Source organism: Myxocyprinus asiaticus, chromosome 30 (assembly GCF_019703515.2).
Source record: "Myxocyprinus asiaticus isolate MX2 ecotype Aquarium Trade chromosome 30, UBuf_Myxa_2, whole genome shotgun sequence".
Taxonomy (NCBI): Eukaryota; Metazoa; Chordata; class Actinopteri; order Cypriniformes; family Catostomidae; genus Myxocyprinus; species Myxocyprinus asiaticus.
In genome coordinates this window covers 13,201,868-13,214,019 of record NC_059373.1, presented here as the reverse complement: position 1 = coordinate 13,214,019, position 12,152 = coordinate 13,201,868, and the positions used below count along the sequence as shown (strand labels likewise).

At 37.7% G+C, this 12,152-nt stretch overlaps 1 protein-coding gene, 1 long non-coding RNA gene and 1 pseudogene across 2 annotated transcripts in view; 2 read left to right on the top strand and 1 right to left on the bottom strand.

The window, feature by feature from the left end:
- Positions 1-135: 135 nt before the first annotated feature.
- LOC127421607 (uncharacterized) overlaps positions 136-12,152 on the bottom strand; it is a 57,828-nt gene continuing 45,811 nt past the window's right edge. The window contains exons 2-4 of the long non-coding RNA XR_007894027.1: positions 9,594-9,699; positions 9,192-9,336; positions 136-324 (exon numbers count right to left, since the gene is read on the bottom strand). This is a non-coding gene — a long non-coding RNA (uncharacterized LOC127421607). The remainder of the gene's footprint in view (positions 325-9,191; positions 9,337-9,593; positions 9,700-12,152) is intronic.
- Positions 2,144-4,343, top strand: LOC127421603 (homeobox protein Hox-A2a-like; annotated as a pseudogene).
- Positions 6,090-8,918, top strand: LOC127421597 (homeobox protein Hox-A1a-like). The gene is made up of 2 exons (XM_051664743.1): positions 6,090-7,680; positions 7,892-8,918. Exons 1-2 carry the CDS (start codon positions 7,047-7,049, stop codon positions 8,242-8,244), a joined length of 987 nt encoding a protein of 328 aa, XP_051520703.1. The 5' UTR covers positions 6,090-7,046; the 3' UTR covers positions 8,245-8,918.

Here is a 12,152-nt window from a genome sequence, read left to right as displayed (position 1 = left end):
ATTTGTCTTTGTAGCAAAGGGATTACACAAGTATAAGCAACTGGAAGAAAATCAAAGTCATCACCAGCTAAAATGACAATTTGCTTAGTGCATACCTTTGTTTGCATTGTGTTCTGTTCAAATGAAGCAAAAATGTAATCAGACTGATATTTCTAATATTTCAAGATATACTTGAAAGGAATTTGGCAAAGAAAAGACAGAAACTGGCTAATGTTGCTGCATATGTGTTGTGCACTGTCACTTCCTGCAGTCTTGCATTTTGTGCAAAATGTGAGCAATCCAATCCTTTCCTGTAGTGACAGCTTCTACAGCCTCCAGTAGCGCCTGTTGAAGAGAAACATTTAAAATTAAAAATCTTATATTAAAATTTCCAGTCCCTTGTTAGGCAGACGACAGTCTATATGAAATATAAGTAAGACCAACGACAAGAGTTACTGGAACAACTCATCATTTGTGCATGCATTCATTCATTCGTAAAAGCAATAGTAGATGATAATCAGTTATACTAGGCCTGCGTGAGTCTACATCTAAAAATGCATTTCACAATATCAATAACTAATTCCATTTTACATTAAATTTAAAATAAAGAGGTCTTATTAAATTTCACAAGCAACTAAGTACACATCTAATAATAACTGCTAGTGATAACATTTGGCAACTACATAGCCTTTTCGGTTTAATTTCACTAGCCTCTTTTTAGGCCATCAAATGGCTTATCGTAATGCCATAAATTATAAATCAATACTACACGCTTAAAATTGTACTGTTTCGTACTTTCGTTTATTGTAGAATTTCCTTTTACATATGGCTTTTGACATATGGTTAGAGGGGGATATTTTTCCACGTCGTTTCCAGAATAAAAGTTGACTGACTTCTTAAATAAATAAATAAATAATTTACTTACTCGTCAATATCGAATTAACGCCCTTTTAAATTGCATGTCATGATGATATGCAATCTGACATCTGTTTATGAGAAAGAGAATCAGGCAAGCTTCTCTTGTGAAGCTTTTATTGCCTTTCGTCCTGGCAGGATTTGATCTCGCGTGGAGTTTTAGATGTGTTGTGAGGGCAAGAGGCTGTCAGACCCTTTGGCAAGTAAGATTGATCGCGCGCAGGCTTCCATGATTCGTTTAGTTGAAGCAAACGGCCCAAGTACTTTTCTTAAAACAAACAAACAAACTGAAAAAATTTGGCTTCACAGATTAGGCCAACAGAGGTCTATATCTAATAATAATATGACATAGCCTATACGGAACGTCAATTATTATAGCCTATTTAAAATAAATTGCTGCATATGATATGAAGCTATATGAAGATATGAACCTTTTGGTAGTTTTTGTTTTTACTCTTATTATCAATGATAAAAACATTACGGGTATGTGTACAGGTTAAGAACGTCTGCTCTAACAAAGATTTTTACTATAAATATTGAACTGAGAGCCACATATGTCACCATCGAAAAGTTAGCAGTTAGCTAAAGCACACAGTCATTGCTACAAGTGTATACCCTTAATCAAATCGACGTAATTTGCAGTTTTGTGCTATATGCTTATGAACTATTAACGGCTGTTGTATGTCTATTTTATAGGCCTACTTGAATGATATTTAGCGCGTATTGTCGGTGATTATTGGTTCTACCGTAGGCTACATTATGTTGTGTGAGTAGGTCTATTTAACATACACATTGGAGGTAATCATTTTTTTTCATTTGTAACCACTACCAGTGCACTGTCTCTTAAGGATCCAAAGGCAGAACGTGTGCGTCAATAAATTGGATAATAGATTTGCGCGACGGGGGAGGGGCATATGTGCTTCCAAAGCATGCACTGTTTGTGCAAAGAGAACTGTTCTGAGCCTGACTACAAGCTGTGGAGATATTGTCTTCTTTACTGAAAACCACCATGCCGATGTAAATAACAACAGTGACCTCCATGAGAGAGACTTTGCTCAAAGAAGTGTTTCAGATCGATCTGTAAATAAGCACGGTCACATTGGGATACACGGTCATAATCAGTTAATAATTATATATATATATATATATATATATATATATGACCAGCATATTTTTTTGAGAATGCGTCTTTAGATTTGAAGGAAAGAAAACTTTCCCTTCCTGCGCTCTTGGATGAGACATTTTAACAATGATTTACGAGTTTAAGCGTGAGACAGATTTCATAGTCGGCCTTCGCTCGCGGAATGCCTCAGTTCTTTTCCTCCTGTTGACAACTCATTTCAGAAATCATCAATCAAAGGTTCAACTCTCACGAACACTCAGCCTCTCATCCCACCTCCTTTCGAACACACCATCCCAAGCCTGAGTCTTGGCAGTCAGAAACGCCATAAAGGGCCCCGGCACAGCTTAGATGGGGGCAATCCACTGCCGCCAACTCTTTGCCCCCGGAATACCGGTGGATGCGCGAAAAGAACCAACAAAAGTACCTGGCTTCCTAAACCAACATGCTCATCAACGGCAATTAAAGCGAGAGTTCTTTATTTCTCCCCGAAAGGTAAGTTTGACTACTTAACTACACAGTACATTTGCCTATCACTTTCCTGTCCACGCTGTTCATCTTAAATAGCTAGATAATTTAGACTACTACTAAATTATTTAAATGAATTTCACATTGATTTTCCAATTCAATTTGAATTGAATAATGCCAAGGCCTTTCTGATGTTTGAAAAGTAAGAAAGAATGATAAATTACTGCTGGAGCGCACGAGCAGCTCAAGCATACCTACATTACATCCTTTTCCAGAATGCTTTTTAGGTAATCAGCTTGCGTTGTTGTTTTTGTAAATATGGTGACGTTTGCAGTGTGATAAGAGCCAATACTGGTTGTTGCAATGCTATGCTTTGCTAGATATTTTCATTATGTAACATAACGTGTGTACTTGTGCTCTTGTGTGTCAGACTTATTCTGTTCTTAGCCTCTCCAGAGCTTCCCGAGGGTGGTTTGGCTAGTGGAGGAGGAGGTTCGCGCCGTCTGAGAATAGCATACTTTTGGAGCTCGAGAAAGAGTTCCATTACAAAAGTAGCTTTGCCGGCCACAGCGTGTGGATATAGCCGCGTTGCTCAACCTAGCGGAACGCCAGGTCAAAGTGTGGTTTCAGAACCGACGTATGAAATATAAACTGCAGACCCAGACTAAAGAGATCCAAGGGCAGCAAAGCAAGACAACCGCCAGAGAGGACAGTTGTACACGGAGAGACGAGGACATCTCCATGTATGACTTGAGTCATGGCGTGGGCCTTGTAGCCTACATGGAGATTCAGATTCTTTTTTATAACGAACTGTCATCAGTCTTCGGGCAGCCCTGCGATGTCGACGACGTGTAAACTTTTTAGATGTTTCAATGCAGTTTTAGAAACAGAAGACTTAAAGATATTCCCAGTCAATTGCCTACTGATCTGGGCAAAGGGACATCAATGTGCCATCATTGTGCCAGCCCGGACAAGTTATGGACACGTTCGATATTTCGTCATGTATGCATCTGTCGATTTGCCAACACTGTACAAGTCTCTTATATCAGTGGACTTCTATTTCTTTACGGATTATTTGACAATAATTTACTTCATAACTAATCAATAGTTATGACAGCGTCAATGAACAGTTTCTAGGATAAATAAGGAGTTTCTGTTGCAATGTTGTTGTTGTTGTTTTGTTTTTTTGCATTAGCATTTGCATTAGCATTTGCAAGATAAGCGACGTAAACTGACACATTTATTATACATTATCGAAGGTAAGCAAAGCCGTAAATCCTGCATGCATAGACCTATTTTATAAATGAATTAGCTTTTAAGAATTAATTTAATTCCTTTTATTTTTGTATCGCTTATTATGTTGGTTGTTTTTGCAAGAATAAATACACATTTTCGAACTACTTGAAGTGTCAAGTCATTAATCGGCTCTCAAATTAACAAAACCTACAAATCAAACATTTTTCATTGGATATTTCAAAGCAGGCTGGCAATAAATGATTAGTCGTGCAAAGAGCAGTCAGACAATATGTTCTCGTACAAATAAATTACACAATAAACACATTTGATATTTACAAATTTTATAAATTAAGATTAAGTTAAGATCCATCCTGAAACAAGGTTATTAGGGGCAATGGAGTATTCAATGCTAGTAATTATTATTATTATTATTATTATTACTGTTATTAGAATTACCTGGCAAGATCACCAAAAGGGCAAAGGTGCTTTAATAAGATTTCTGATAAAATGATGTGCATGATGAAAAACCAACGAAGAATTATTTCTGCAGGATGTACATTTTCTTAAGATCTAGGCTATAATTGTTTACAACTAAAATGTTACTTTATCCATAATATTTTGTCTCACTTACCTGCTAACACATTTTAAAAGTTACAAATTAAGTTGCTAAACCGGGTTCAAATATGGCTTCTTCGAGTTGTGCTCTTTGTCCCCTCTCGGCGTGGGGAAAGGCGTGGGATGTTTCTTTCCCCGACGAACTCATAAATCAAAGTCTTTCATGCATGCTGACAGAACCGAGACAATCACTGCCAGTGAAAGGTCTGCGCAAATAAGAGTCTTTCGTATTTCGTGTCTTTTCATTCTCACTTTGCCTATAAAAAAATAAAAAATGGGATACTGAAGCACAACCCACGTGCGCGATCAATAATAATTCATTTTTATTGGCGTTTTAACACCAGTTAGGATCACACAGAACACTATATATTTCTACTGCGCGTGGCATACGTAATGATTTGTCTCAGTCGCTGTATATCTTTTTTTCCTACTGAATGACTGAAATGGCCTGATTGAAATGGCTTTTGACCTTTTTAATTTAAAAAGTTTGGTTACTGTTATTTTTTCACGAACTTCTAGGCAGTTCTGCTAGTGTAATAATAACAATACTGTATTTTGTTTGTGTTACAAATTGAACGTATTTTATGTCACTTTGTAAACATTTTCCCTAAATAATGCTTTTTGTGAATGAAAGCAAGATTTTTGGGTTATTCTACCTGCTAATATTCTTAAAACGTCGTCTCCCTAAATCTGAGACTACATGCAAAATAAGCAAACAGTAAGTTCTTTCCAATCGCTGCCGCATCTGTTGCTTGCCTCGCTCCCCCTCCCTTCGCGAGCGTATGGATATGTGTTGAAGAAAATGTGTTAAGAAGAGGGTATGAGAAATGCTAGGCCGCCAGCAGCTTAATGAAAGCGCCATTTTGAGAGAAAAAAAATAACATTGGACAAAGCAGTAAAAATAGGTCCCATTGTCATCCAGAGGGGGCGCATGTCTCCCCTACTCAGCTGAAGATAAAATACACCCCCTCCCACATTTACACTGATCAGCCACAACATTAAAAGCACCTGTCTAATACTTTGCCGCCAAAACAGCGCCAACTAGCATCTCAGAATAGCATTCTGAGATGATATTCTTCTCACCACAATTGTACAGAGTTGTTATCGGAGTTACTGTAGACTTTGTCAGTTCGAACCAGTCTGGCCATTCTCTGTTGACCTCTCTCATCAACAAGGCGTTTTCCATCCGCAGAACTGCTGCTCACTGGATGTTTTTTGTTGTTGTTGTTGCGTTTGGCACAATTCTGAGTAAATTCTAGAGACTGTTGTGTGTGAAAATCCCAGGAGATCAGCAGTTACAGAAATACTCAAACCAACCCGTCTGGCACCAACAATCATCCATGCGATTATCTAATCAGCCAATCATGTGGCACCAGTGCAGTGCATAAAATCAAGCAGATATGTGTCAGGAGCTTCAGTTAATGTTCACATCAACCATCAGAATGGGGAAAAAATGTGATTTGGACCGTGGCATGATTGTTGGTGTCAGACGGGCTGGTTTGAGTATTTCTGTAACTGCTGATCTCCTGGGATTTTCACACACAACAGTCTCTAGAATTTATGGTGCCAAAAACAAAAAACATCCAGTGAGTGGCAGTTCTGTGGACAGAAATGCCTTGTTGATGAGAGAGGTCAGAGAATGGCCAGATTGCTTCGAACTGACAAAGTCTACGGTAACTCAGATAAACACTCTGTACAATTGTACTGAGAAGAATATAATCTCAGAATGCTATTCTGAGATGCTGGTTGGTGCTGTTTTGGCAGCACGAGGGGGACCTACACAATATTAGGCAGATGGTTTTAATGTTGTGGTTGATCAGTGTAAGTCTGATCACAAAACATTATTCGGCAAAACAAGCAATTCAATGCATATTTTTCTCATAGAATATGAGACAAATGCCTACTTTTGTGTTATGAACATTGACATAGGTCACTAAGAGAATGTATTTTCGTCGTAGGTCAGTTGAAACAGTAAATCTACCTTGGTTACACACAGGCTTTATGAAATAAGGTTCAGCCTCATTACATGACTAAAGTGCAGTTTTTAGTAAACAAACAATACAATTATATTTCAAAGTCCAAGCTGACAAACCTGATGCCTTACAACCAACAGAATAACTTCTTGCAACACACTCGCCCTCACAAAATCGGTGTAATCCACTCAATAATTTAAATTGAATTATCAAAATATTGAACCAGAAGAAAAGACACATATCCATTAGTTTGGAACTCACCTTACATGACACATTTCTTCAAGATATTTCCCCACTCATACAGCCCACTAGTTTGCAGGGTGCTCAGGACAGTGTCTGTGAAACAACATCCCTCCAATTCCTTGCTCTCTGTATGCCAGCTAATCCATCCACTCAGTGGGAATTGCCCAATGGGTAATGTGGGCCTACGTCATGTTGATCGACAAGGGGTCAGCATTTACATAAGCCTGGTCTTTAATGACAAGCTGTCAGCGCAAGGCCACTTAAGATCAAGACGAGACAGAACAACTGATCACTGGCTGCCCCGGCCCACGTGACTGTCACTGCTCATTCTTATCACTAGTGCGCAGACACCCCCCCACCAAATACACAACTGATTGAAGGAGTCTGAAAATTGGCTCTGTTCGACCCCGGGTAACTGGTGAGACGTTAACCAGTCCCCGGCCCAAAGATCGGTCATTGTGGCAGCCACGAACAGAAACAACCACGACGATGCCACAATGAGCACATTCTTAGATTTTTCAGCCGTAGGCAGTGGAGATGGAGGTGGCGGGGGCTCCTGCTCAGTTAGAGCATTCCATGGTGACCACGGACTTTCAACATTCCAATCGTGTGCTGTTAGGGTAAATAACTGCATTGGGGATGAGCGGTTCATGTCCAGTAGATCATCACAAGACGCAGTCCCCGCTCATCCAAATCAAGCCGTGTCGTATCAGTCCCCTGGGACTCTTTCAATTACCTACAGTGCCCATCCAAGTTACGGGACTCAAAGGTTTTGCGCTGGATACAGTCAATATGCCCTAAATCAAGATGTAGATTCGTCTGTCAGCTTTCCCCAGTGCGGCCCATTAGTTTATTCTGGAAATATTTCCTCTACCTTTGTGCAGCATCGTCATCATCGGCATGGTTACAGCAGTGGAAACGGGCATCTCCACGGCCAATTCCAGTATTCCTCAGGCACATATGGTAATAGTTCGGATCAGGCAAACCTTACCTTTGTGGGAGACTGCTCAAATCCTCTATCCCCTCTGCATGTGGCACAACATGATGCATGCTGCTCACCTCTGTCAGATGGCGTATCTACAGGGCAGACATTTGACTGGATGAAGGTCAAACGGAATCCGCCAAAAACAGGTGAGTGAATAGAGAACTTTCTCATGTTGAGTTCTGTGTTTTTATATGGAAAGAGAAAAAGTAAGCACTGACTTATCTCTGCTCTTCAACAGCTGAAACTAGGCCGTATAACTTTGTGGGGACTGACCTGACATTCAGCAACACCTGTTTAATAGTTAAATCAAGATTTTGCATGCACTTGTTTATTTATCTGTTTATCATCTCTCTTTAGGGAAAGCTGGAGAGTATGGATTTGGTGGGCAGCCAAACACTGTGCGCACTAATTTTACCACAAAACAGCTGACAGAGCTTGAAAAAGAGTTTCATTTCAATAAATACTTGACTCGTGCGAGGCGTGTGGAAATTGCGGCTGCGCTCCAGTTGAATGAGACTCAGGTGAAGATTTGGTTCCAGAATCGTCGTATGAAGCAGAAGAAGCGCGAAAAGGAAGGTCTATTGCCCAAATCGCCGTCTGAACAGAACTATGGTCTTGAAAAACCAGAGGACACCTCAGAAAAGTCACTCTCCCCACCAGCTACGCCTTCCCCTGCTTCATCGACTGTTGATCCATATTCCTCAAATTAAAAGGCTTTGGCGTTTGTTCTGCCAAATTAATAATGACAACAGTCAGTTACTCTAATGTCAAAGTTGTCAAAGTAATCATGTCCATACACAGACATGAGTAAAAGTGTATAGAAAACAATGCACTATTTAGAGATTAGATTATATCGACCTGAAACATTTGGACTACTTCGTGTATTTTACCTGTGATACTGTTGTTAGTGTGAAATGACTGTTAATTGTCTTGGACACCTTGTCAAGCAAGATAGAACAAGTTCTCACAAGTGGCTTGTGCATTTTCTTGCAGTCAGAGCGAACGCTGCATTTTTACACACATCGTTGCTAGGTCGGACTTGTGCATTACTTGTCAAAATGCCTACCTCATGAACCAACAGATGATAGTGCAATATATGTGGGGGGTAATTTTGAGAGAGAGATTAAATGTCCTGATAACTCTCAGCAAAGACTTGTTTGAAGATAATGACACCTTTTTCTGGGCCAGGTTTTATGTGCATGGTGTTAAGCCAAATTATTGTACTGTATCATATGAGTTCTGCAACATGATGCGCTACAAGTTGTCAACCAGTCAGTTTATAAGTCGGTGATGATGACTCTAGCCTTTTCCACTAATCATGCTTTAGAAAAAGATCAAGTTACGGGTGAATTAAATGTGTGAATTAAAACAGTTCTTAAATTTATTTGAACTCTGGTCATTGTACTCTTGATTGTGCCAATGCTTGTCTACGTAAATTATCTCCACATACACTTATACACATTATATCAGGGACTGTTAGAACAGATTTAACATACCAGCCACACTTATGGGTCACAAAAACAATATCGACAATTTGATAGTTTCAACAGCTCACTCTTCTACAAGTTATCTACACAGCATTTATTCAGTCTTTTTCTGGACTTGTCTGTTATGTTTTATTCATTGATTTTGTTTGTTTGTATAGACAATAACTCACTTTCTTGCTCTGTAACTGATATATGCGTCCGTGCGTGGCTTCCTCCCCAGAGAAGAAGCAATATTGGCACTTGGCAAGCATATTTATCCACGAAAGGATGATGCACAATCCTGTCACTGTCAGTTGCGATGACAACCTTATTGACCTGTTAATCGAATGGAAAAGGATGAAAAAAAAAAAAAAAAAAAGAAGCAACATCGATTAAATCATCTCGACTATCGACAAGAATGAATCTGACCTCATCAATGGTCATGACATGATTTCCTAAATCAGCATATCGGTTGTGCTAACAGAGTGTAGCCTTAGTTGTAAGGTGAGGCAGTCATAGAGCAATATAACAAACTAACAGATCTGAAACATCATGAGATATGACAATAACACAATTGCCTTATCGGATCTTACATTCAGTGTTCCATTTGTTCTCGAACAAATCCCAACCAATAAGTAGATTACAGGTCTGAGGCTGAAACATTTTTCTTCCTTCATCCAATCCCTTCTCTCTCTAAGTCTGTAAAGACAGGAAAATACAACTGCTCACAGAACACTGAAAATATCCTTATGAACTTCCCTTTGGCACACTGTTTGTATAAAACACCACACACATTTAGAGCTTTTCATTATCTTATATATATTATTTATTTACTTCCTGGAGCACAGATAGTGCACCATGTTCCCTGCGCAAAAGCAATGCAGTCTTGATTGATGATCATCCTCACATTTACCTTAAATCCACAAGGTGTGATGTATGTGTATTTGTATGTTGATGTTCACAAAATTAGTATTAATCTTTGTAGTATGTCTAAAACAATGTTACACTTAAACCCACAACCAAGTGTTGGGTTAAGTATTCAGTTTACTAGTGAAAAAGATTTTCCAAAAAATAACTTCTTTCAACTTCTTGAAAAATAAATGTAGATTTTCTGAGATTGTCAACTCCTGTGAAAGTACCTAAAAGAGTTAACACTGTTATCGATTTGATACATGTCCTAATACTGAAGTGACACAACTTTTGTAACTTCTGTGAGAAAGAGAGAGAGAGAGAACAAGCAAGAGAAAGAGAGGGAGACACAAACAGCAATAGGTCTCCTGACGTAACATCAAGGGCGTAGCCAGGAAATTACTTTTGAGTGGGCCTCAACAAAAATGGATGGGCCCAGTTTTCACCCAGATATTTTTTTTTTTTTTACCAAATTTTCCTTAACAATAGACAAGTGGCACATTCAAACAGTTCTTTCGCACTTTCAGAAATCAGAATTTATTAATTTTTTTTAACAATTTATAAATATATAATTGAAGTCAAAAAATAGTCTCTAATATTCTGGGTGGGCCTAGGTCTAATTTGGGTGGGCTCAGGCCCACCCCAGCCCACCCTTGGCTACACTACTGCGTAACAGCAAAAAATAAATAAATAAATATTAATAATAGAAAATATATGGCCTAAAAATATAAGAGACTCTTATAAAAATAAGACTGAACTGTGAAAACATACATGCAATTACATTCTTTTGCAGATTAAGAATACCAACAACAGCTACATTAAATGCAACACAACAAAAATGTAAAGTAAGAAACTTCTATTTAGAAAGGGATACAATGCATATGTAATCTAAAGCATGTATGAAATTTCATAATCATTATGATATATTTAGTAGCAATCAGTATATATATATATATATATATATATATACACACACACACACATTCATACATACAAGTTTGTGCGGCTATCCTTATGAGGACTCTCCATAGATATAATGATTTTTATACTGTATAAAATATACTGTTTATACTGTTTCACATTTTCAAAAAACATCATTTAGTATGTTTAAGCGATTTGAATTATGGGGACACTAGAAATGTACTCATAAACCACATTTATAGCATAATACCCTTGTAATTACCAGTTTGTAACCTAAATAATTGTCCTCGTAAACCACCCAAACCCCGACACACACACCTAAAACGTATTTTTTTAATAATTATAAACTAAATTAAAACAGCATAAATAAAATCAATAAATGGATAATGTGTAAGGAGACAAAGCATTAAAGACTCAAATGCAAAACTGAAACACGTGTCAATGAACATTTTTAACATTATCATAATAAAAACGATTATAAATTTGTTGTTTTGTATTGTATATAATTTATACAGTACACACACACACATTCATTCATTTGTGGACTAACAATGATATTTCTACCCTATTGATTTATTAATCTTGGTTAATGTTAATTTTAAAATATACATTATTACAATTTTCATTGTTGGTCCATGTTAGTTCCTTGTGCACAGTGGGTCCTGGCTTACTTATTCCCCCCCACCAAAAAAAAAAAAAATCTGTTGACAACTTTTTAATACAGAACTATGTTTTAACACACAAAATATATTAAAGGGATAGTCACATGTGATACCTGCTTAGTTTCACTTTCACATCTGAAAAAGTGAAAGTAGAGATTTTGAGTAAAAAGGGACTTACATTTTCATCTGTTTCTCACCCACACCTATCAAGTCACTTCTGAAGATATGGATTTAACCACTGGAGTTGTATGGATAACTTTTATGTTGCCTTTACGTGCTTTTTGGAGCTTCAAAGTTCTGGCGACCATTCACTTGTATTTTTATATATATATATATATATATATATATATATGGCAAAATATATTACCATTTACATTATATGTACATAGCTTAAATTACACAATTAAACTATAGAGTCAATAAATAAATTAATTGCAGAATACTTACAATTTGCTGCTTGTGCTATTACACTTAACTCCTAATTTAAAATGTAATCTTCCCCTCCTAGTTTTCATTGATGCAAAATCATCAATGACTTTGTCATATCTGCCCAGCATTCACATGGTTGATACTAATTTTCTCAAGACCACTGAGGCCATCCTGTGTCATGATGTACCTATACTGTATATCATTATCTTATGTTTCTTCAGAATGTGAGAA

Excerpts from the sequence above, each read along its gene's own strand:
- LOC127421597 (XM_051664743.1), top strand. The coding sequence starts at position 7,047 with ATGAGCACATTCTTAGATTTTTCAGCCGTAGGCAGTGGAGATGGAGGT. Across the intron at positions 7,681-7,891 it reads ACGGAATCCGCCAAAAACAG|GGAAAGCTGGAGAGTATGGA; the intron begins GTGAGTGAATAG and ends ATCTCTCTTTAG.